A 23,534-nucleotide genomic window follows, 5' to 3' on the forward strand; every position below is an offset into this window, starting at 1 on the left:
GCAAGTCAACATAGTTTTACACACACACACACAGTTAGGGGTGTTAAATTCATAAGCAGACTTAGACGCTGTTCCACTTTGTATAAATAATTAAATATTAATTGGAGCAAGGACTGAAATAGATTCTTTCCTCTGACCCCCCACTCCAGCTGCTGAGTGCCCTAACCAATCAGGCAGTGTCCCCCCTCCCTTTCAGATGAGTACTCTAACTATGGAGTTGCAGCATGTAATGGCGGCAACACCATCACCTCCATGTCATCCTATGATTTTTGTGAATGTTTCCAAATTTCCTTTGCCTTTAATAATAAAAAAAATTGGTTAAAATGTCTGGAATTGAAATGTACTGGGTTCATCTGAAATAATTTTTCAGTTGACCAGCAAACCAATTAATTGATCATTTGCACAATACTAATTATGCGCTGGCATTAGCTGTGAGGTTAGATATCATATTTGGGAGAGCAGTACTCTAATCTCTATTTGACTCATGCAGCTGATATTCCTCATCCCCAGCATGCTGAGAGGATACTACTTACTGGTCACCTACAGCGGGAGTTCCACTGGCACATATATTGGCAGAAGAATGAATGACTGCCCTGCAAATAGCTCTGGTCCTCTGAAATAATGTAGTTGGTGTGGATTCCATGACCCACTCTCCATCCCCCCTTTTTGTAGTCCCCAGCAGTCTTGGGCTTTGAATAACAAGGGAACTGAGGGAGAGTCATGGCCACTCCACCTTTTAGACCCTCAAAAGGGAGCTCAAGGAGACATAAGACATGTGAATAGCCCTAAAAGTCATAGATATTAAAAATAAATCTCATGCATGTGAGGTGCATGTGTGCAGATACTGGGATCTACACTGGTTATAGCAATCTTGAAGAACCTCAGTGAGTACAGGGTAAGTGTTCTTTGTTTAGGCTGTAAACTAATTTCTGCTGTGGACCCAACATTCGTTTTCCATAACAGTTTGTATGAAAAAAATTAAACTTGCTCAACCATTCAAGAAAAATTAATACTGGTAGGGTCTGAATGTGATGAGTCAGTATTCAGTTTCTTTTTTATCGGCTATAATTTTTTCAATTCTTCACCCAACTCTACTTCAAATATTATGGAACTTGTTTCTGAGCTGAGGTTGCCACAATTTCTCATCCTCCAACCCTGCAGGAATATTACTTTGCTGATATTTCTGAGTTACTAGTGAGCCATGCAAAGCACTGTTCTCTTTGGATACTATACATGGGTATGTCTACACTACCCCGCTAGTTCGAAATAGCGGGGGTAATGTAGTCATCCGCACTTGCAAATGAAGCCCGGGATTTGAATTTCCCGGGCTTCATTTGCATGAAGCCGGCCGGCGCCATTTTTAAATGCCGGCTAGTTCGGACTCCGTGCCGCGCGGCTACACGTGGCACGGACTAGCTAGTTTGTATTAGGCTTCCTAATCCGAACTAGCTGTACACCTCGTTCCACCTAGTTCCTAATCCGAACTAGCTAGTCCATGCCATGTGTAGCCGCGCGGCACGGAGTCCGAACTAGCCGGCATTTAAAAATGGCGCCGGCCGGCTTCATGCAAATGAAGCCCGGGAAATTCAAATCCCGGGCTTCATTTGCAAGTGCGGATGACTACATTACCCCCGCTAGTTCAAACTAGCGGGGTAGTGTAGACATACCCCATCATGCTAGTTTTCTTACTGGAAAGTTAAAAGGTATGTTAGCAAGTTTTATATTAAAGGGACATTGTCAATTAGAAATCTAGTCAGTTTAAAAATAAGTTTGAAAAGCATGTAATTTGTTTGGAGTCCCCTGCCTATTTCTATTTTGTTATCATTTTGCTAACTTTAAAAATGTATTTTACACTCGTTACTGTGTGAAAGACCCACACAAAGAGGAAAATCTTCCTCTGCAATTAAGTTTAAAATACATATAAAGTGCTATCAAATGTACAGTGTAAGCAAGCTGGGAAAATAAAGAAGTATTTTTTCTCATCTCATTCAGTTACAGTAATCTTTGTAACAATAGCAGGTACATTTACAGAAAGAATTGTTCTGCTGTCCCTTTAAAACATTTCATTGTGATCACCTTGACTTTCTTTTTATAATTCCCTTTCAAGGCTGCCTTTCCAAAGTGGATCAACTCCACTTAATCAGTTGACTATAGAGAATCTCTGCATAACAAGTTCTTAAAGTGTTCCCAACTCCATTTAAAAGGGACTAAATCAGTAACATATTGCATCCCAGTTGTAGATGATCTGACAAGTTAAGATTAGGGTTCTCTTTGATTGGTTGCAAAAAAACTTAATTTGTTTTTGATTGGGATGCAGCTGTAAGTTCATTTGTGTCTTACCTGAGTAATAAGAAGGTTACAAAAGTAATAAGTGGAGCACTACAAATTCACAGCCATGAAAAATGCATCACGGAACATGAAATCTGGTCTTTTCTGTGCACTTTTACTTTATACTATACAGATGTCCTGGGGAACATCAGTGTTTATCTAATTGGGGAGTTGCAGGGGTGTCATGGGATTACCGCCCTTACTTCTGCGCTCTCTTCAGTACTGGGAGGCCAGAGAGTGGCAGCTGCTGGCCATGTGTCCAGCTCTCAAGACAGTGCCTTGCCATCAACAGCACTAAAGTAAGGGTGACAATACCATACCATGCTGCCCTTGCTTCTACACTGCTGCTAGTGGCAGTTCTGCCTTCCGCGTTGAGCTCTCGACCAGCAGCAGCACAGAAATAAGGGTGGCAGTGCTGCAACATCTCCTTCAATAAATTTGTCACCACACCAAAAAGTTGTTTGGGGTCAAGATCTGTATAAATTACAACACTGAAATTTCAAATTTAAATAGCTGAAATCATTAAATTTACAAATTTTAAAATCTGATGACAGTGAAATTGACCAAAATGGACTGTGAATTTATTAGTCATAGTAATACATTTTCTAGCTATTGCTGTATTTTTAAACATTTGTAAAAAACTTTTAATGATTAACCATGGAAGTTGGTTTAAAAAGATGTTCATTATTATAAAAACATTACTTCTTTGGGATGCTTTAAATAAGTATTCTTTTGACCAGAAAGAGGAAAAAAAAGTCCAGTTTTAAAAAAAACCTGTCTTGTTTCAAGGGATGATTCTGACAAAAAATTCAACGTAGGTACCTGTCCCTTCAGCTGGCCAAAGTGACAGTGGCTTGGTCCCAGGATCCCTGAGCTTGTACATGTACACTTGAAGCACATTGTAATGTATATCGGATAGGTGTATAAAATCATCATGGAACATTTTAGAATCATGTAAGGGGAGAGTGCATAAAGTTTGAATGGCTAACCATTGAAAACATTCTGTGTCAAGGCATTTGACACTAGTTTTATAGCCAAATCCTTTTTTGAAAAAGTCGTCTTTGACAAGCAATTTAGTAGATCCCTTCGTTGAGCGAAGCCTGCCTTGATGGGTTTCACATAAGCTGTTTGACATTTGTCCCCAGTAAGACTGGATGCCACATGAAAAATTTACTCCAGCAAGGGGCTCCCAGGAATAAACAGTTCTCTAGTGTTGCTCACAGGGGACTCAGCAAGGTGAGCGGAACTTCAACTTGTCACGGATGCTCTGTTCTGACAAACATAAGTAGATGCTAATGGCTAAATCGTGACAGAATAAAGTCCCACAACCATATGGCTAATTGCCACAACAATATCTTCAGTGTTATTAATCAAGTTTTCATAGTGTGCCATGATAATTGGAATAATTAGAAACAGCATAGGCATTGCTTGCCTCTGCTACACATACTGCAGACAGGGACCTGGAACAACCGCAGTTGCACTTTCAATGCTGTGATGCTTAGCGCTTTGCTTTCCAGCAAATACTGTGGTTAATTAATGAATTAGCTGTTTGCCCCCAGAGTCTTTTGTTGCTAGCAGGAGTTCTGCAGGGGTGCCTAAGAAGGTAAATTAGACCAGTAAGCCCCTTGTGTCCCTGTTTAAAGATGAAGTATTCCCATAAGGCATGAACTGCACAGCACAGAACTCTGCCATGCAATGATACTGGAGATTATGAAATCTGAAAGTCCTGATTTTTGTATATTGATTTGTAAAGCTTATGTCTAAGTACATATGAACAAACAAGCATCAACATATAATAAATTTTGCTGAGTAACAAGTTTAATAAAAATGACACACACCCCTCCCATGTAGTGACTAAATTAGAGAGCAACAGTATCTGAATTAATGAGGCTAGGTGTACAAAAAGAATGCTTCTATTGCTCACGTGTGCATGTTACCGAAACTAAAAAAATTATTGTTTTAACTATTTTGTGAGCTACTAGTTCTGATCAATGTAAACAATAACTATCAGATATAACTTAACAAAACCTATTCTACCTTATGTTATAGTGGAATAGTTCTGAATAATTATACTCTACCTCTGAAATAAGGATATAAATAAAATAATGTTTGTAGTATATTTATTTGCACTAAATGTCTACATTATCTTCATGTCTTTTGTACTGGAATAGTCATTCACTGGACGCTGAGGTTTAGAATTGTGATATGTATCAGAGAGGAAACAACGGTGTTTCTTAGGTACATGTATCAACGTTTTGTTAACTGGTCACTAAAACCACAGATTGATGATAATGATTGTCTTCACTGGATGTATGAAGGCATTTAGCCAGACTAATGGATTGAAATGGACTGCTGTGTGTATGGCCTCTGAACAGCTTCTTAATTTAGTTTTAGTGCTTCCAAAAGATATAATACTGAATTGAGAACTGATATAAATCTTCTCTCTCCCTGTTTTTTAGAGAACTATCACATAAAGAGATTTTGAAATGTTGTATATTTAATTACATGTGGCCCTGCAGAAGTCAAAACCTGGTTTTGTCTGAAGGTAGTAGGTATTCTGTTTGTGTTGGGCCCAATCTCTTTTGAACAATTACTTTTATAAAGCCATTTGTATTGTAATGAGGCTGTTACACTGCGATGGAAACATTTCTGCAGTGAGTCAGGATTCCCAACCATTCTGAGAGCTGTCCAGGATGATATTCTGTTACAAAATAACAGCCTGATTTAACAGCAGCTCTGACTGTGGAATTCCCCTTTGAGTTCTTTGAATTGAGTTGGTACAGAATTGGGTGCTCCAAGTAGGAATAGTTGGCTGCTGGATAGATGAAAATGGCAATTAATAGAATATAAAGCTAATCTCTTTCCAAAGACATTACATCAAAATCAGCCTCTGACCATTCCCTTAATTCTCTCTGTTCCCCACTCCCACAGCAAGTATGAAATAGCATGGTGCCTCAAGTTGGTATTTCCTACATCAATACTTAAATTTAATTGACAGGGTTTATCTATCCACATAATAAAATATTTGTGGTTCTAGAAAGGTTAGTCATCCATACAGGGAATTTTCTAAGAGGTTAATGTGATCTGAATCCTTCTCATTAGTGTTACAAGTTGAACTTCTGTGGTCTGGGACTCTGGTCCAGCAACAGCCGTGGTCCAGACCTTCCCTGGCTTATCGAACTCCCTTGTCCAGAATCAGTCAGGTCCCAAGGGTGCCAGACCAGGGAGGTCCAACCTGTTGTAACGTATTTTTATATTATGGATATGATTCCTAGTGAGAGATTACTTAATATACTGATAAGTTAACTTTATTTTGTGGATGGGAAGCCTCAAACAAGTTTCAGCACTCTCTGTGTTTTAAATGTACCTCTATACACTTTTTAATTTATAAGTGGTTTAGCTTTGTACATTAAATATATCAAAGGTGTACTCGCACCACTTTTGTGCAGCCAAGCATTCAATTGTATATATTCATGTTAATGTATAGTGTGTCACTGATCATACTGCCATTCTTCATTTTACTGTGGAAAACTGATGAATCTCCATTTTGCTGAAATATAAAATTGTCTCCATTATTAACTCAATTCTTGATAATGTAGCAAATGAATCAATTATATAAACTGTAGGCAGTAAAGGCAGAATAATGAAATGTTTAGGGGGGTATGGTTTCAGATGAAGATTGGACTTTATTTGTGTTTGAAGTAAGTTGCTTTGTTGGGGTTGTGAGGCATCTCACTACCACCTACCATTCATGCAAAGAAGCCTTGTACAGCACCTGCAATGGGTCAGTTCCCCAAACATACTGGCCTCTGGCAACACAAGCACTCCACTACAGCATTCATAGGCCCTACTATCAGGTTAGGGTATCCAGTGCGCCAAGTATCCTCCTGTAGTGTCCAGCCATTGGTCCTGTGGATTTCCACGATGTTTGTTGAACTGCTGCTGCCAATGAAACAGTACATTCCAGTTTGGCAGTTCCACTTCAGATCGCTGCTCTGCTTAACTTGCAGCACTTAGATATGTTTATAGTCAAACCAAATATATTTATTTAACAAAGTGTATAGATTCAAGTACTAGAAATATTGAAAACAAATGGTTTCATCTATGTATTTGAGAGAATTTATCTCTGTGTCCATCTGTCTGTGTGTCTGTTCAAGAACTCCCCCTAAACAGTAAGAGGTAGGACCACCAAATTCAGTACGCAGCTCTTACCATAACTTAAAGCAAGGGAGGGGTTTGATTCTACCAGGAGAATGGGATGTGCTTGGAATAGGATTGCTTCTCATAAAAGCATACAGAAAAGAGACACACTCACCAGCCAGGTAAAAGGGGCTGGTTGGGGGCACCCTCCTCCACCATTCAGCGCTGTCCTGGCCTGAAGCCCGAGGTGGCGTTTCACAGGGGCAGCACTGCTCAGCTGAGCCTGTGATCATCTGTGCAGCACTGCCCCTTTGAAACACCACCACGGCATTTCAAAGCGGCAGCACTGCGTGGAGCCCAGGGTCAGCTGGACTCCTCAGCTGATCCCAGGCTCCGCGGCATTTCTGGGTTCTGGGAAAATGCTGTGGAGAACCCACGGTCAGCTGATGAGGCTCCGCGTGGCATTTCAAAGTGGCAGTGCAGCATGGAGCCCAGGGTAGGGATGTTAAATTGTGGTTAATTGTGCATTTCAAAGTCAGAGTCCCCCAGGGTTCCATTCAGGGTTCCATTCTGTGCTGCATGCTGCACAAAGCCCGGGGTCAGGTGGAGACTCCCCAGCTGACCCTAGGCTCCACTGCCCCTTTGAAACACATGACGGCAGCGTTTCAAAGGGGCAGCGCCGCACACCTCAGCCTGGGATCAGCTGTGTGGTGGCTCCCCTTTGAAATGCCGCCTCAGCAAATGCTTATTGGATAGTTGACTCCTTGACTCTAAGTCCCCTGCTGACCCCGAGCTCCATGAAGGCACTTCTGCTTTGAAATGCACAAGAGCCCCCGCTGGGGACTCTTGTATAATTCAAAGCTGGCATGCTGCATACAGCCCAGAGTCAGCAGTAGTTCTCGCTGGCCCCGGGCTGCACGCAAGGTTCCACATTCCTCCTTTGAAATTCACAAGAGCTTCAGCGTGGAAGCACCCTCATGAAGCGGGGGCTTTTGTACATTTCAAAGGAGAAGTGTGGAAGTGCCTGTCAACTAGTCGATGGAAATTCCATTGACTACTCGACTAGTAAATTAACTGATATTTAGCATCCTTACCTGTGTATCTCTGTAAAACCCTATGCACCCCCTGTGCCCTCTGCCACTTGGCACCAGGAGGTTCCTGAGTCACAGTTGATTCCTCTAGTTCAGTTACACTGGCTTGTAATGGTCAGATTTTGACAGTTCATATTCAGTCCAGAATTCAGTCCATATTCTGCAACTAAGTCTAATCCATTTTAGAGAAAATATTAAGTAACTTACAATCCTTAGTGGGCGAGATATCTTCCAGTTCTAATGTGTGGATGCTTTTCTGATGCAAGGGTGCTACCTAGCTGTTAGACCTGTAGTTTTCAACGTGCGGCCCACATTCCTTAGGGATCCATAGACAATAGCTAAGATTTCCAAACTGGTCTACACCTCCATGCGCAATTTTTGGATGTCCACAAATGAAGAAATGGTTGAAAAAACACTGCGAGAGACCAATTCTATATCTCCTGTTAATCAATGGCAAATTTACTTTTTATAAAAAATACATGCTTTTTATATAAGCTTTGCACACAAAGTGCCCTATTTTCAAGAATATCTGTTTAGACTGAATGTTCTGTAAAATATTTGAAAATTCATAAATGTAATGATGAGGGTTCATTCATTCATGATTTGTTGATAGATATGCAGGTTTTTGGAAGACTTTGGGTAACTTAGTTGCCTTTTTGCCAAACGCTCCTTTTCTTATGAGCTCCAGTTTAATATTAAATGTAGACAAGTACTTTGTACTTGTACAGCATTTTCATTTATTGATTTCAGTACTGTATAAAGCTCTCCAGGAGTCCTTATCTACATTGTTTGCAGATAGAGAAACTTTAGCCAGACGGGTTAATTGACTTACTCTGTCATAAAGGAGTTCAATGGAGGAGCCAGCATAGACATCCTGACACCCACTCGTATTCTTTATTCTTTATTTGAACAAGCTGCATCACTGACATGTCACGATTATGACATGTTTTCCCATAACTATTACGTTGTTTTATGAACATCTTTTTTCAGCCTTCTGAAGTAGCTCAATCTCGTGAGCTCTTTCTTGAAAACCTTCCTTCAGTGTAATGGAAAACATTTATATAGTATACTGCAATATGACAGAAGACTAAAGTGATGGTGTTCTGAATTAAAAGTTTTTAAATGATGGATTACAAATTTACACCAATAGTAAAGTATGCTGATTTAATGGTTATGATATTCTACATGGAATATGAATGGTAAAAGCCTGATGAAGTATTTTAGTACATATTTGGACATTTAAAAAACTGTCATTTATGTTCATTCTTTTTATGGTAAAAAGATTATAAATGACCTATTAGTTGAAACTGACTGTCTTCATTGGCGTAGATTATTCTACATGGAAATGTAGTAACTCAAGCAAAATTTAATTCCCAGGGCAACTAAAACTATAATGGCATTCCTACTTCAGAGGTACATTGTGCAATAGAAGAATGCGGCATTACTGAACCCTACTGTACACATCCCCAGAGCATTAGATAGAAAGACATTAGCTAATATATTTTAATGCCTTTTTTAAAAATAGCATTTATAAAACTCAGGCAAATAATTATATTTTTTTCTAATACAGTTTTCTACTTTAAATGTATGTAGGCTGTAACTGCCAAAGCAAACTTTAATCAATGTCTTCTCGTTTTGGGAGAATAAAAGGCGGGAGGGAGGAGTTCATAATTGCTAATAGCTGATAACGCTAGAAATCTCACTAATTTAGCAGTGATGTTTTGTTTCCACAGATTTATGGCTGCATTCAGTATTTTAAATCATGCAGTCATATAATTATTTTTGTTAAAACAGAAAGTGTTCCTCTTACTGTGCAGTGTTTTTCAAAAAGCAAATGTATAGGTATCATCACTTGTTAAGACTGTAATTTTGGAATGTGTGCAAATAATGAATAGTTGAAATTAAGTAGCCATACTTTGACAATCTTGCTTGTTTCTCTTTTCCGAGTATGGGTTTTTATCATTGAAACACATTAGTTTATAGATACAAGATGTGAAATCCAAAACCCACTGAATTCAGTGGGAGTTTTTACACTGTAGTAGGGCCAGGATTTCACCAAAGGAATATAACAAAACTTTGTATATTTCTGCTTTGTTTCCAGTGCCATTCTGTGCTACCCAGTTTACTTTTGTGCATCATTAAATGAATACTGTTGTCCCTGCTTTTTAAAGTTGGCTATTGTCCAAGCTCCTCCATCTCAATTATTTTGCAGAAATATAGCAACCTTTCTCAATCTCTTCTGCTGGGAAAAAGTACATTACAAGCCAGACTATTTCTCAATGAATCATACTTCTAGCAAAGACAGCTAGAAGCTTGACCACTTTTCCATAATTTTTGTTCCTCGGTACCATGTCTGGAACTGGAGCCACAATTGGCTGGTGCCTTCTGTTAGAATTAAACTACACATTTTTGAAAATCTTGTCCTGGTCCTGCAAATATTTCCGTTCTTAACAAGCTTGCAAGGACTGAAATTTCATCAACTGCTTTTATAATTCTGGGTATAGATAACTAGCTAAGTACAGCAATTATTCTAATGATTTTTATTCCCATTTTATCTCGAGGTTTTGTTTATAGTACTCTATGAAGTAGTGGTAAAATATTAATGTAGTTTAATAACTGGTTAATGAATTGCTATCTTCCAAAAGAATAGCTTTCAAACCTTTCTGATGTCCTTAAAATCATAGTAATTACACATAACCGAGTCATACTACTCATCATGTTTGTAACTTGTTTATAACATCTATAATATAATACTTATTTCTACTTTTTATAAAATATTCACTTGGAATATTAATATTAAAGTTTTTTCATTTTTGCTACTTAGCAGATGAGAAAACAGTGAAAATCTAGTGAACAGCAGTCTCTGCACAGACCATGACCAAGTGCTCTAATTTAATTAGAATTATTCTACTCTATCTAAACTTTTAACCATATTCATCCTCCTCAAATATGACCACTTAATATAAAAGCCGGTATGACTCTTCAGTTTTCACATTCCTTCCTGCAAGGACATTTGGGAGATTGTTTCAGTTACCCCTCCCACTTTTAAACTTCATGTACTTGGTGGTTTTGTTATGAATGAGGGAATTGAAAGTTGAAATAAGTTTTAAACTTTTCTCTGAAAGTGGTACAATCTGTGGTCCTTACCACTTTTGCCAAAATTGAGTCCGATTGTATTGAGCCATCTGCTGAGAAAGCTTTGTCTTCTACTTTCATGAGCTTTGTCCCTCAGCTAGACAATTTTATAATTTTTGCAAAACAGTAGCGTCTAAAGATTATTGTTATGGGGAAGAGACAGAAGTCCTACAGGTTTCTTAGTCCAACACAGTAAAATTAAATGGACTGAGCTGTCTTCTAGCCTTAAAAATCTATGAATCTGAAACACTACTGAGGATAATTTTAGAGTTAAGTCTTTCCAAAAGGAAATGTTCCTAACCTCATGTGGAAATGAGAGCCAAAGCTAGATAATAAAGCAACAAAAAACTGGATACATATTGTCTTTTAAATAGCGTGGGGAAATAGAGTAAAATGAAAGATAAAAGTCAGAAAAAAGAAATGCAAAGAAAGCCAATGCATTAGATAAAGAAAAGCTTGGCCAGCATTAACATGCATGTAAAAGTTTTGTTTGTCATATTTGGGATGTTTACATTACAAAAGGCCATTACAATGATTGCAAACTCGGTGGGGGCTCATCTAGTCTACGCTAGTGTCAAAAGAGGAAATGCAAATTCCGCAGGATTTTGCATATCTTCTTCTGATCCCACTTTCGAAAGCAGAGTTCTTAAATTGAAAGTAGTTCAGACGTGGCTTTTTTGGCGAGCCCCTCCTCTGCCCCCCGTCAAAAAGCCACGTAAACCTTATTTTTTGAGGAAAAGTGGCTTTTCGACAAGGAGGTGAAGGGTTCGCCGAAAAAGCCACAGCTGAACTATTTTCACTTTCTAAAGCTGTGCTTTCTAAAGTGAGATCTGAATCATAGAATACTAGGACTGGAAAGGACCTTGAGAGATCATCAAGTCTAGTCCCCTGCCCTCATGGCAGGACCAAATACTGTCTAGACCATCCCTGCTAGACATTTATCTAACCTACTCTTAAATATCTCCAGAGATGGAGATTCCACAACCTCTCTGGGCAATTTATTCCAGTGTTTGACTACCCTGACAGGAACTGCAATTAGTTGGTGCGGGGAATGGGATAGCACACTCAAAGAGGCAACAACTCCTTTTCTTCCAGCGAGCTGGACAAGGAACCACAGCCAGCTTACATACAGGCAGTCCCCGGGTTACATCAATCCGACTTACGTCGGATCCCTAGTTACAAACAGGGGGGGCGCAGCTAGTGCGGGGTGCCTCCCCCACTGTCGCCGCCTCCGGCGGCCCGGGGGGCACTTCCCCCCAGCAGACCAGGGAGACGCGGAGCTAGCACCCCCCCCCCCCAGCAGAACAGGGAGACGCGGAGCGGCTTTTCTTGCCACAGAGGACACGGGTCTGCTGGGGGGAACAAGACACCATCCAAAAGGGGACACCCCAGAGCGGAAAAATTAATTTCCTAGGGAACAGCAGGAGCAGCAGGCAGTGAGACCCATTGTGTTACAGTCCCCACCTTGGGAGCAACAGTTCTTTCCCTCTTCAGCACTAGAGCTGCAAGTATCTTGTTAGCATCACGTGAAATTAACAAGTCCCTTCCAGCCTGGCAGAGGTGAAGCTGAAAAATTACCCAGTGGTGTGGATGGGCAAGAATGGGGAGGAGCAGGACAGAAGGGAAGAGGGGATAAGCCCCAACCCCACACTCTGGCTGGAGCGGAGCAGGGTAAGCCCCGAGGGGATGGGTCTGGTTGCAAAGTGGGTGAGTGGACAATGAGGACCCACCTGTGGCTAAACTCCTGTTCCCAACACAGAATTTTTCTTTAAAATTAATCCTGTGGATAAATTCACACACACACTTCACAGGAAGGGATTTCCATTTTCTGCTCAGCAGAATACAACAGCTTTGACTATCAATATTTCACTGTGCTCTCCAATGACTATTGATTACACTTAATACCCATTTCACTGAACCATCTGTAGCAAATTCTATTTGGAACAGTAATATGCATTGAATAAACTTTTTTTAGTTATAAAAAACAAAGATTCTGACTATTAAATGAATAACTGGGATCTTTCAGGTCCCCCAAAAGGAAGATTTGGATATAGCATGAAACACTGAAACTTATGATCAATTTTTAATTAAAATGTCAGCCAAAAAAACCTTCATATCAAAACAGTATGTGTTTTTCTTAGAATAAGGAAGTTGTATGAGAATCAGGGTCTTTTCCACCTAACTCCAGCTCCCGCCTCCTCCCCAAAATATGTACCAGTTCCGACTTACATACAAATTCAACTTAAGAACAAACCTACAGTCCCTATCTTGTACGTAACCCAGGGACTACCTGTATTGTGCTACCTGCAACTGTATCTGCACAATAAAATAACGTAACCTTGCTATGGAATTTAAGGAACACCATGCCTTCATATATACAGATAAGAGTTCTTATAGCAATAAGTCAACAGGGCCACAAAAGAAATATAATTGGAACCAGAAAAATCAGAGAAGCTACCTAGCACTGGAATTGAATAGTGGAAGTGATTCATGAGTTTCAAGCAACTGCCTTCTAGTTGTGCTGCTTGGGTTTGTCCTTTTTATATACAGCATCTGTCCAGCTAGTTGGACACATCAGACATTCATATGGCAGCATGCCATAGATCCACCCAATGCTAAAGTTTTATTTACTAAGGGTACATCTAGACTACAGGCTTTTGTCAACAAAGCCTCTGTCGAAGAGGCTCTGTCGACAAAGAGCATCTAGACTACAGCCAGTTCTGTCGACAAAGCAAGCCGCTTTTTCAACAGAGTCTAGATGCTCTCTTTTGAGAAAGCACAGTGTGGATGCAATAGCGCCTTTTGTCGACAGAACTCCGTCGAGAAAAGGCATTATTCCTCGTAGAATGAGGTTTACCGCCATCGACAAAACTGCCACGTTCTGTCGACTTACTGTTGACAGAACTCGACGGTAGTGTAGACGCAGGTATAGTTTTAAAACCCTGTAGTCTAGACACACCCATAGTGATGACCCAGCAAAGTATTCAGGGAACTATCTAATAATAATAATTACCAGATGAAATACTGTCCTTACAAATAAGTGAGGAATATAAGAGAAAGAGTCCCTTTTCTTTCCCATTTCCTCTGAGGTTTGTATTACCTCTGGATTTTAGTAGAAGCTGAGTAAGTATTCAGATCCCAGAAAATGTGCATCTTTTTTTAGTTTTGTAGAAAACAGGATTTGCTATAGCAGTGAGTGTTATAGAAATATCTAAAATTCATCAGTTTTTAAGGCCAGGTGGAAACAGTATGGTCATTTTGTCTGTCCTTGTGCACTGCATAAACCATAGAATTTCATTCAGTAATTCTCTGCCAGTAATACTAACATTAATCCCATAATTTGTCTGAGGTATTTTAAGAGACACATTTCCATTCCGTCAGTCACAGCAACTCAGAGTATCAGATGAACTTTTTGATTGGTGCTCACTATTTGGGGAAACAGTTTCAGTTCTTGATTTTTCTTTATAGCATAAAGTTCTTTTGAAGTTGTATATGTGCAGCAGTCATTACTCATTCTTGTTTCACATCTTATTTCCGAGTAAGCATACCACACCTGAAAGGCTCTCTGCTGTTCCTTCTAGTCTATTTGATCATGCTCTTACATGATCAATGCTTCTAGTTGGAAATGTAAACCTAAATGTACTAGATATGAGTTCAAAGAGAGGGCTTTCCACTTGCGTATAATTTTGTCAGTATCAATTCTGTCAAGTGTTAATTTTGTTATTTTCTAATTTTAGCATATTTGACTTTGCAACATTAAAATTCTTTTAAGATGGGTCTTTGGAGAGAAGTTTCCTAAGGCTTATTAAGAAAAAGTCAAATTGAAAATAAAAAACACATAATGTAGATCCATGAGACCCTACCATCAGTCTCAGTGACCTTGGGATCTCGCAGATCCACAGTACAGTTCTCTACACCTTGAGCTAACAGTGATTGTTAACAAGAACAAGCTGTCATCTTCTATGTGGACATGCCACTACAGAAGGATGACATGCACATTTTGCCAGTGGGTTTTACTGCCATTTGTTAGTTTACAACAGAATGTTCAAACTCAGGAAATCCTGAGTTCTGTTGCAAATTCTGTCAGGGAATTACAGATTCTGTCCCCTCCATCCATCTTTCTCCTTGGCTCTTGCCCTTGTCCCCACTTCACCCCTGCTCTTAATCTCCCCCATATGTGTCTCATTTACTACTTTTGTCTCCCCTTCCTTAACAGGCTCATTACTCCTCCTTCCCAGGCTCCTAACCTTCCTTCTCTTGTCACTCCAGACCTGTCCCTCTCCCCTTGTGCATTTGAGTCGGGTAAATTCCTCCTCCTGATTACTGTCTGGAAACCAGCAAGGGAAGCACTGTGAGCACAGGTGTCTTAGTTCCTGTTCCTGGCACCACAGCAACTCAGGACAATTGGGAGGAGCAGTTATAAGAAATACTTTGTTCAGTCCTGCACTCCTGGGTTCGAGAATGCTCACTTGCTCTGTGGGGATGATACCCTTGCATTCCAGTGGACATGTAGGAATTACGAGGGGATGGACCTTATTCAGTACCAATGGTATTTTCGGAGAAATTTAGCAGGCAAACTAATAAGACTCTACTATGTATGTGCAAACTAAGATTTTACCAGAGTCTTGTACATTGTCATATTCACACACACATTCAAGGAGATGGTGAACAGTAAAACCTTACATTCAAGTGGCCCACTACTGCATTTCATGTCTCTTTTCTGGAATGTGAAGCCATTACATCTTGTTTAAAAACAAGTTAAGAGGGCAAAACATTTTCCCTACTTCTTTTTTCTTGCAAACAGCTAAATAATTTTCTCAAAAACTTAGAATAAAAAAAAATCAGCCTGAGTCATATGCCCAGTACAAAAAATTGCAGCCCAAGAATACAGTTGGAAAAGTTATATCTGGAAAACAGGGTCTTATAATGAAAAGTATTGAGCAGTGTTAATCACAGGTGTTGTACTCTGCACAGCATGTGATATATTGAAAGATCGGTATTAATCTTTCATATAAACACAAACATTTACTAGCTCTCTTGCTGGTCTGTAAAGCACTATTAAATCTTGTCAATTCCCCCACTGTGATTATTTAGCAGCATGGTCACTCCTTCAAACCTCTCTTCCAAAGAAGCCATAGCTGTATGAAATACATCTGGTCTTACTAGTGCGAGCTAATGTAAAGGAACTCTTTTATCTTTTTTGTCTCATTGTACAGGAGCCAGTCAGCCTGTACTTAGCCTGGCCCAACATTTCATTCAAAAGTCAGTCTTGGTTTAAGAAAATTACCTATAGTTTTTAGTTTGGGGATTCAGTGTTCTCAACACTTAGATTATTCGTGGACACTCAATTTAGCCTCATCCAAATAATTTCAAGATTACTAAAGATTAGTCTTAGTGTTTGCGGTCCCTGTTTGAAGTTAGGCTACACCCTTCCTACAAACATAGTTTTTCATCTCTGCATGTTTGTCTGTCTTTCTCCAGTGTCTTCCTTTGCAGTGTGCTAGCTTTCCATCACAACGTACTCCCATTCTATCTCCATTACCTCTACTTTCTTATCCCAATGCCTAAAGCTAGTGTAGTTCAGGTCAGCAATTTTTAAATATTTCATTGCTTTTAATGAAGAAGGAAGACGTATATACAGATAAAATCTAAATGCCAAATGAACAGCTAAAATAAAGTATGGCTTCTTAATTATACTACTTACAGAATTATTCAATAAATCTTAATCAAATTGGTGGCAATCTTCATTTAAAGCTGGTAAAGTCTGGATCATTCCTATGGTTAATAGATGTACCAGAGCATTGATTTCTTTTGGTTTCTCTATTTTGTGTGGCCATTAGTGAACTATTCTCTCTTGCTAGTAATTACTGATCTCTTAAGAGTTGTTGCTTAATTATATAGCAATCATAAGTAGAAGCTGGGTTTATGAATCCACAGGTAAAAAGTAGCACTTATTGATGCTTTAAAAATTCTGGACTTCTTGTTTTTGTAGAACTTAATTGCTAAGTAGGTCTGATAAGCTATGAATTATTGTATTATTACACGTGATAAACGGTGCACTGGTGTGACAATTTCATTCTGCAGGTGTAACATGTAAAGCAAGATTAACGAGACAGGCTAATAATTAAGCCAACCACCAACATGTAACAGGGGTTATCTTGTCCAATGCTATCATTAAGTGCACCTTAAATTGTTTGTAAATATTTGTATCAATAAAAGCATGTTAATTTTGAAAATATTCCAGTATAAAACTTGATTAATTAAACTAAATGTCCCTTTTTATAAATATAAAGGTTCACTGAAGTCATTCTGTATGGCAACGTGGTTCTTAGATGATAGGATCTTTGGCTTATCTATGCTATGAGCTAACTGCTACACAAAAGAAGAAACAACAGTGAGCATGTATGCATTTACTGTGGTTTGAATTATTTGTTCCATTGGGACAAAGAGGTTAAAATCATTTATGGTAGTATCATGGTTACTAAAGAAGTCCAGTTGTTCTTCTGCACTCTATCTGTGAAACATGATATCTCTGGGGACCGAGATTTAACTTTCCCAGGAGAAAATATAAAAGTGGAATAAAAGGAATGATTTCTGCTTGAGCAAAATAAACCTGCATCCACAAATGATTAACACTGCATAATGAAGTAAAGAAGCAAAAGAGATTTCTAATAAAAGCCTAATAACAAATCCCATTACACCATGGTGCAGTTTTTTCCCTTGAAGTGTATTAGAGTTTTATCAAACCTACCAATTAGATTTCAGCAGTTGTAAGCAAAGTCAGCTCAAATGCTTCAACCATAGCTTAGCTTTTGCTCCTAACAGTTTGTGTAACATGCAAGTTGTGGGTTTAAGGGTGGGTGAGGTTGTTACAGCAAGTAATAGGCTTCATGCAGAGTTTGTGTAATGTTTGTGTCACCATAGGATAATAGTTTCTTGTAGACTAGACACTAGAGTATTGTGCCAGTATATGGTAAAACATCTTATACAGAACATTAAATGTGCTAGATTAGCCTTGCTTTGAGTTGATACAATGGCTCCTGTTTTGTTGCAACCCAGACCTAAAGATAGGATTTACAGAGAGTGATAGGAATAGAGGAGGCAGCTTGCATTTGAGTTTAGTGGAGACAAGAACATTAAATATTATAAAGTAAAAAGTTTATACTAATTTTTACATTAACAGATAACAGGTTGACAGAAAAGCACAGATGTGAGATGATTTTATATGCAGAGTTTTAATATTTTGGTTTTAAAACTAATATTCCTTATGAAAAATTTACTTTGAGTTCTGATAGTTCTGTGTTTGCAACAAAAACGTATTACTGTAATGAGAGGTTAGCATTCATATTATAAATACAGTTCCAGTAAGGAATAAAAACTGGAATGAGAATGTAGAGAAGTGAATGTAATATGATTCATGATGTGTGATTCCTTTGTGAGCTTCCTTACTAACCACAGATTCATGCCACTATTAACTAGTTCTCTTAAATTTGTCATTTGTTGATGATTGTTGCCTCACATTTGTGCAGAAACCAACTTCCATTACAAGTTCTCTTCCCCAAATTTTTTACCTTATCTCACTGGAGTTGTAAAGTAAAAAGGTTGTCAAATGTCAACTCTTGGAAGTAAGTTTACTCTAGTTGTGAATTCTGGCTGCCGTTTTGTTCTATCTTTGCTGCATATGTTGCGATCTTTTAAAAATGGCTTAATTTGCTTTGAGGGAAATTCTAATAAACCTCTGTTTTCACTTCCCATTGACCAAAAGATTTTATGGTAAATAAAGTGTACATACCAGTTAAGAATGCAATTATTTTCTTATAAACCCATTATATAGCCACTTTAAGCTTATTACTACTATTGCATACCATTTGCGTAACATTTTATATTAACAGACTTGTTAGGTTGCTATTATTGCTATTCCTATTTTGTAATGTGAAAATTGAGGCTGCCTGTCTAAAACCACAAAGTGAGGCATTCTTAGCTAACAGTGTTACGTTCACACTGCATGTCAGACTGTCAATGTTGACTGACAATTATGTGTAATCGAGAGAGATCTCCACATTTTGGTAAATATGACAACACGTATAACGAGCATGGAATGCCATTCTACTTTTAGGATTGTCTCTAAATTTGATTAAAATCAAATTATACATAATCAAAATAGTATATATAACACATTTTTACATACCGACAATCAATGAACTGGGACCTGACCAGTCCCGAACAAGGGAATTTGCTGGACCAGGGGAGGTCCCTCCTAATATGGCCTGTGCTGTCCTGCTGCCTCCAGATAGGGCTCCAGCCTGGCCCAGCTGATGCCTGCCCAACCATGGCTGCTTCTGGGGTTGGAGCTCCACAGTCAGAGATAAAGGTCCCTGGCTGGAGCACCACAGCTGGAGCTCTATGTCTGGGGCCCAAGCTCTGCCGCTGCTGGAGCTCTATGGCCAGGGCTGGAGCTCTACTGCTGCCGCAGCTTATTGGCTGCTACTGCTGGGCCCCTGCTACCACCTGGCCGCAGAGGTTAGAGCTCCTTGCTATGCCACCTGTACCCTGGCTCCCCGCTGAGTCTCCGGCCCTCTTCCCTCCTTGCCACTATTGCCCTGCAACCCGACCTCCCTATACCTGGGCTCTGTGGTCCACAAACATCTGTGGATGTTGCCAGACCATAAAGTCCCAGTTAAGGGAGGTACAACCTGTAGTTACATAAAGGAAAGAGGTCCCTTTCTGGTAAATGCAGTCCAATCCATAGCGATTTCTTCCTTATAACTCTGCTTTAGTTTTCTGGTCTTTTTGGAGGCTTAAACAAACCATTGGCTTCATCTTGCTGCTTTGTTCTTCCAGACCAGCCTGAATGAGATTTTCTCACCTTTCTTTCAAAACCAATATTAATTTAAATGTACAAAATGATGATATGCAGACTGTTATAAGAATTATCCACTGTGTCCCATGTGCCCAAAAGCATTTTAGTCAGTTGAAACTTTTAATGTTCTAATGTTTTTCCTCCTGTAACTATTAGAATATACAACAGCACTTCACAAAATAAAATTAATAATACAAAAATTGTCAACTTAATGGCTTTTAAAATTGTTTAAGTTGTTTCGGATTATGCCTGAATTATGATACATTTGTTGATTTAGTAATGACCTCTACTGAATATATGTGTATATATATATTTTTTTTCTAGACGATGGGTAAGGCTCCTATTTGGACGAGAATTCCCACTTCAGGACCTTCTTGTTGTCTGGGATGCTTTATTTGCTGACAGCATCACCCTGGATTTAGTCGACTACATTTTTGTAGCCATGTTGTTGTATATTAGAGATGCATGTAAGTATCAATTATTGTTATTATTTTATTTAAAAAGTGAAGTCTCAGGTTTTTGTGTGCGCGTCATTTTTTTTAACAAAACTGATGGGGAACATCAGAAATTTCTGAATTTCATTTTGAAAACTTTTTGTATAATTGAAAATTATTTAAAATGCTAACTACTGCAGGAGTCCCACAGTACCCAGTGTGGTCTGATACATTTATGAAAGGCATTGAATGTTAGAGTTAAAACTAAGATTTGTTTTCTGAATAGTATTGTCTGTTTTGTTGTGAACTGAATATATAAAGTAGAGTTATAAAGACATGTGCAGAGCTCCACCTTCTGACAAATGTAATGTAATGAAAAAGTCTCTCTTCATGGAAATATGTTTCTGATATAAGGGATAGAAAATGTTGAAGGCAATTATTAAAGACAGCAACTGATAATATTCTAACATATATCCTCAAGGAAATTTACATATGTAGATGAGTCACACATGCATGTTTTTTTCTATGAGGGTATATTATTTAAATAACAAATAACTTAACAATTATTTGAAAACACACTTTTGAAATGTTCTCAATGATGAAATATTTATTGTGCTAATGAAATGCAATAGATACATTTGAATGTGAGGCTGGAACAAGAAGAACATAAAAAATATAGATAATAGTCCATCCCTTAACTTGCATTTTTGCGAATGGGGGAAAAGAACACTAACTGATTGATTAAAAAATTCTTAGTTATAAACCTGAACATATTTCTGGTAATTACAGATATAAGATTCTGTTTTTTATCATAAATCACACCTTTCCATAATGAACTGTATTTTTCATAAAATATGTATACATTTTTATTATAGAGACAAAGTAGATGAGGTATTACTTCCCACCATACCAACTTTTGAGAGTCAGAGAAAAAGATACTTTCAAGCTCTGTGTGGCTCAAAAACATGTCTTTGGCTCAGTAAAAGATATCACCACCATCCTCTTGCCTCCCTCAGATTCAGGGACTGACACAGATACAACACCACAATACATTTTTATAGTGCACTCGTCAAAATTTTATACATGCTCATTGCCATTAGTTTAAAACAATATTTTAGATCCAACAAGTTCTTTCATTGTAGCACATGTAGTTCCAACACATCTGTGCCTGCTAGTTCCACTGACTGTTGTGGGACTGCTTGTGTATGTAATTGTATACAAGTACAAGCAGAATAGGGACTTTACATTTCTCATGATGCTGCTGCCACTGAATTATTTGAAGAGGTTTTAAGATGCTTGTTGATGTTCGAGAATGACCTGATTCAAAGTCATTATTGTCTATAAAAGTAAATCTGACTGTTGTGCAGATGCATTATTCAGAAAAAGCCTTGAAAATTTTATTGGAAAAATTTAGATTAAAATATTATTGTAACAGATTTTTTTTAATCAATATTTTTTTTATTATTGTTTCCCTCTTAAAAAATGATGGGAAAGTGTTTTGTGCACATGAGCATTCCCTGAACTTTTGGTTTCCTGCAAAATTAGACATAGGCATTGGCATGAAATAGCTGTGAACTGAAATAGTGTACTCAGTATCAGTATGGAATCAGCATATCAAGCTCTTTTCACTTTTCAGTTCCCATGCCCATTCCAGCCACTGCAAGTAGCTTTTACAAACAGAGCTAGTTTGCCAAAGTCAAATATACTATATTAGAAATTGACAGGAGTATACTTTCTCATTTAGATGAACATAAATATAAAAATACATAACTTACCCTCATAGATATTTTAAATTATTTTTAAGCTTAGTGAGGTCGTACAGCATTGTAGCCACACACAAGTACAGAATAGACTGTCAAACCCAGATTCAAAATAGGTATGGAGGCATTTCACATTTCTTGACTTTGAGAAGAAAATGTGTATGTGGGTCAATATCTTGTATAATTTTGCAGTTTTCAGCTTTTTTATCATAGCTAGTAACTGAGCTTTGAGCAGGAAACAAAGTATTTTAGGATTCTTGAGAATACCAAGTTCTGTTCTGAATTTTTAAAGCAACTATTTATGGGAAAACTTTCGTTTTAAGTATTAATTTGTTAGGGATTTGTTTTAATTAAAATACCCAGTAATAACAACCACCCACACTTTAAATGAATGGATTGGAAAGTTTGAAATGTAAAACTCTATACATTTTAAACAATGAAATTTAATATTAAAAGTTCTAAAACAACTTGAACTATTGCAAAGCAAACCATAAGGTATAATAAACCTGCAATAATGACATTTTCCTAGATAAAGTTTAGGTTAGCTTTTAAATAATGTCCATGTTAGATTTTTTTTAAAAATATTCCTTGTTTGATTTTTGTTCTTGCTGCCATACATACAGCAAGTTATGTTATCTTGCTCTCAAGAGCATGGCTTCAATAAACTATTTCTGGTATAATTTCATCCTTTATTTTAAAAATAGACAACCTTGGAAATAAAACATTTAGATAAATACTTATTGTACCTATGAAAAATCTGGTTGTAATGATCTGATCATTCAGAAGATTACCAATATTTCAGCATTTTTATGAAATCCCAATTCTGCAACCTGCTCTGCACAGATGCACCCTTGTACAAATGCCAAGCCCTATCATTCCTGAAAATCCACACACATTTACAGAATCAGCCCTCAGCCACCAGTTAACATGAATTATAGTGCATTGTGTCTAGTAAATATCTGCCATTTTGTGAAAAAAATCAAGCAGAACATCAGAGGTATTTTCCTATAAAATCTTGGGTCTGAATTATGCACACACTCTTTTCTTAAGATTGAGCATGGGAATATATCCTATCTATGGGCAGTAGCCTGGTGAGTTCAGAAAGGAGGCTTGAAGACGTTTATTTCAGGGCATTTTTTCCACTGCAAAAATATACAACTTTAGTACCATTGCATATTGTTGTATTTAAAAAGATGCAAAAATACAATAGTCTTGAAACTTCTTTTCTTTCAAGGAAAAAAAAGGAGAGGCTGCTAATGTTTTGCATATTTGTCTGATGTCCGGTACATCGGGATTTGACAGTGGCTGAATGTACAAAATGACTGCTTTTTCAATGTTTGTTTCTGCTTTTAAACCAGTGTGTCCATTTCCATTGTTATTGAATGCCCAAAAGTGTGATGGATGCTTTGCAGAAGTCAATGAGCAACTGTCCCCTCTCTAAAGAGTTTTCATAGTACTTTGGTGATTTCTGTTGTACAATAAGATGTTTGGGAAGTTATATTTACTTCAGCTACATGGCTATTCTAAGAAGAATTAGTATGTAGAATAGAAGGGAGAATTGGTATCACCATTCTTGTGTTTTGGACTTCGTGTGAATGCAACTTAAACTTTTTAAGACTGAGGAACACCAAACAATTTTTTTTTATGAGGAGCACCGAGGATTTTTTTTGTTGGCGGGGGGAGGTTGGGGGAAAGTTAGAGTGCAAAAAAAAAAAAGTCGCCTGCCCCTTTAAGGGAGGCCATTTTGAATTCTGTTGTTGTCTGCGGCACATCTCCGACTGACAGC

The 23,534-nt window shown here is 38.1% G+C and overlaps 1 protein-coding gene across 6 annotated transcripts in view; it reads left to right on the top strand.

Annotated features, from left to right (window-relative positions):
• Nucleotides 1-23,534, top strand: part of TBC1D5 (TBC1 domain family member 5) — a 515,710-nt gene that overhangs the window by 357,274 nt on the left and 134,902 nt on the right. For all 6 annotated transcript variants that reach the window (XM_075922103.1, XM_075922104.1, XM_075922102.1 and 3 more), the window contains one exon: nt 19,879-20,021. In XM_075922103.1, coding sequence (XP_075778218.1) covers nt 19,879-20,021 — 143 coding nt within the window. The remainder of the gene's footprint in view (nt 1-19,878; nt 20,022-23,534) is intronic.

This window comes from Pelodiscus sinensis, chromosome 2 (assembly GCF_049634645.1).
Source record: "Pelodiscus sinensis isolate JC-2024 chromosome 2, ASM4963464v1, whole genome shotgun sequence".
Taxonomy (NCBI): Eukaryota; Metazoa; Chordata; order Testudines; family Trionychidae; genus Pelodiscus; species Pelodiscus sinensis.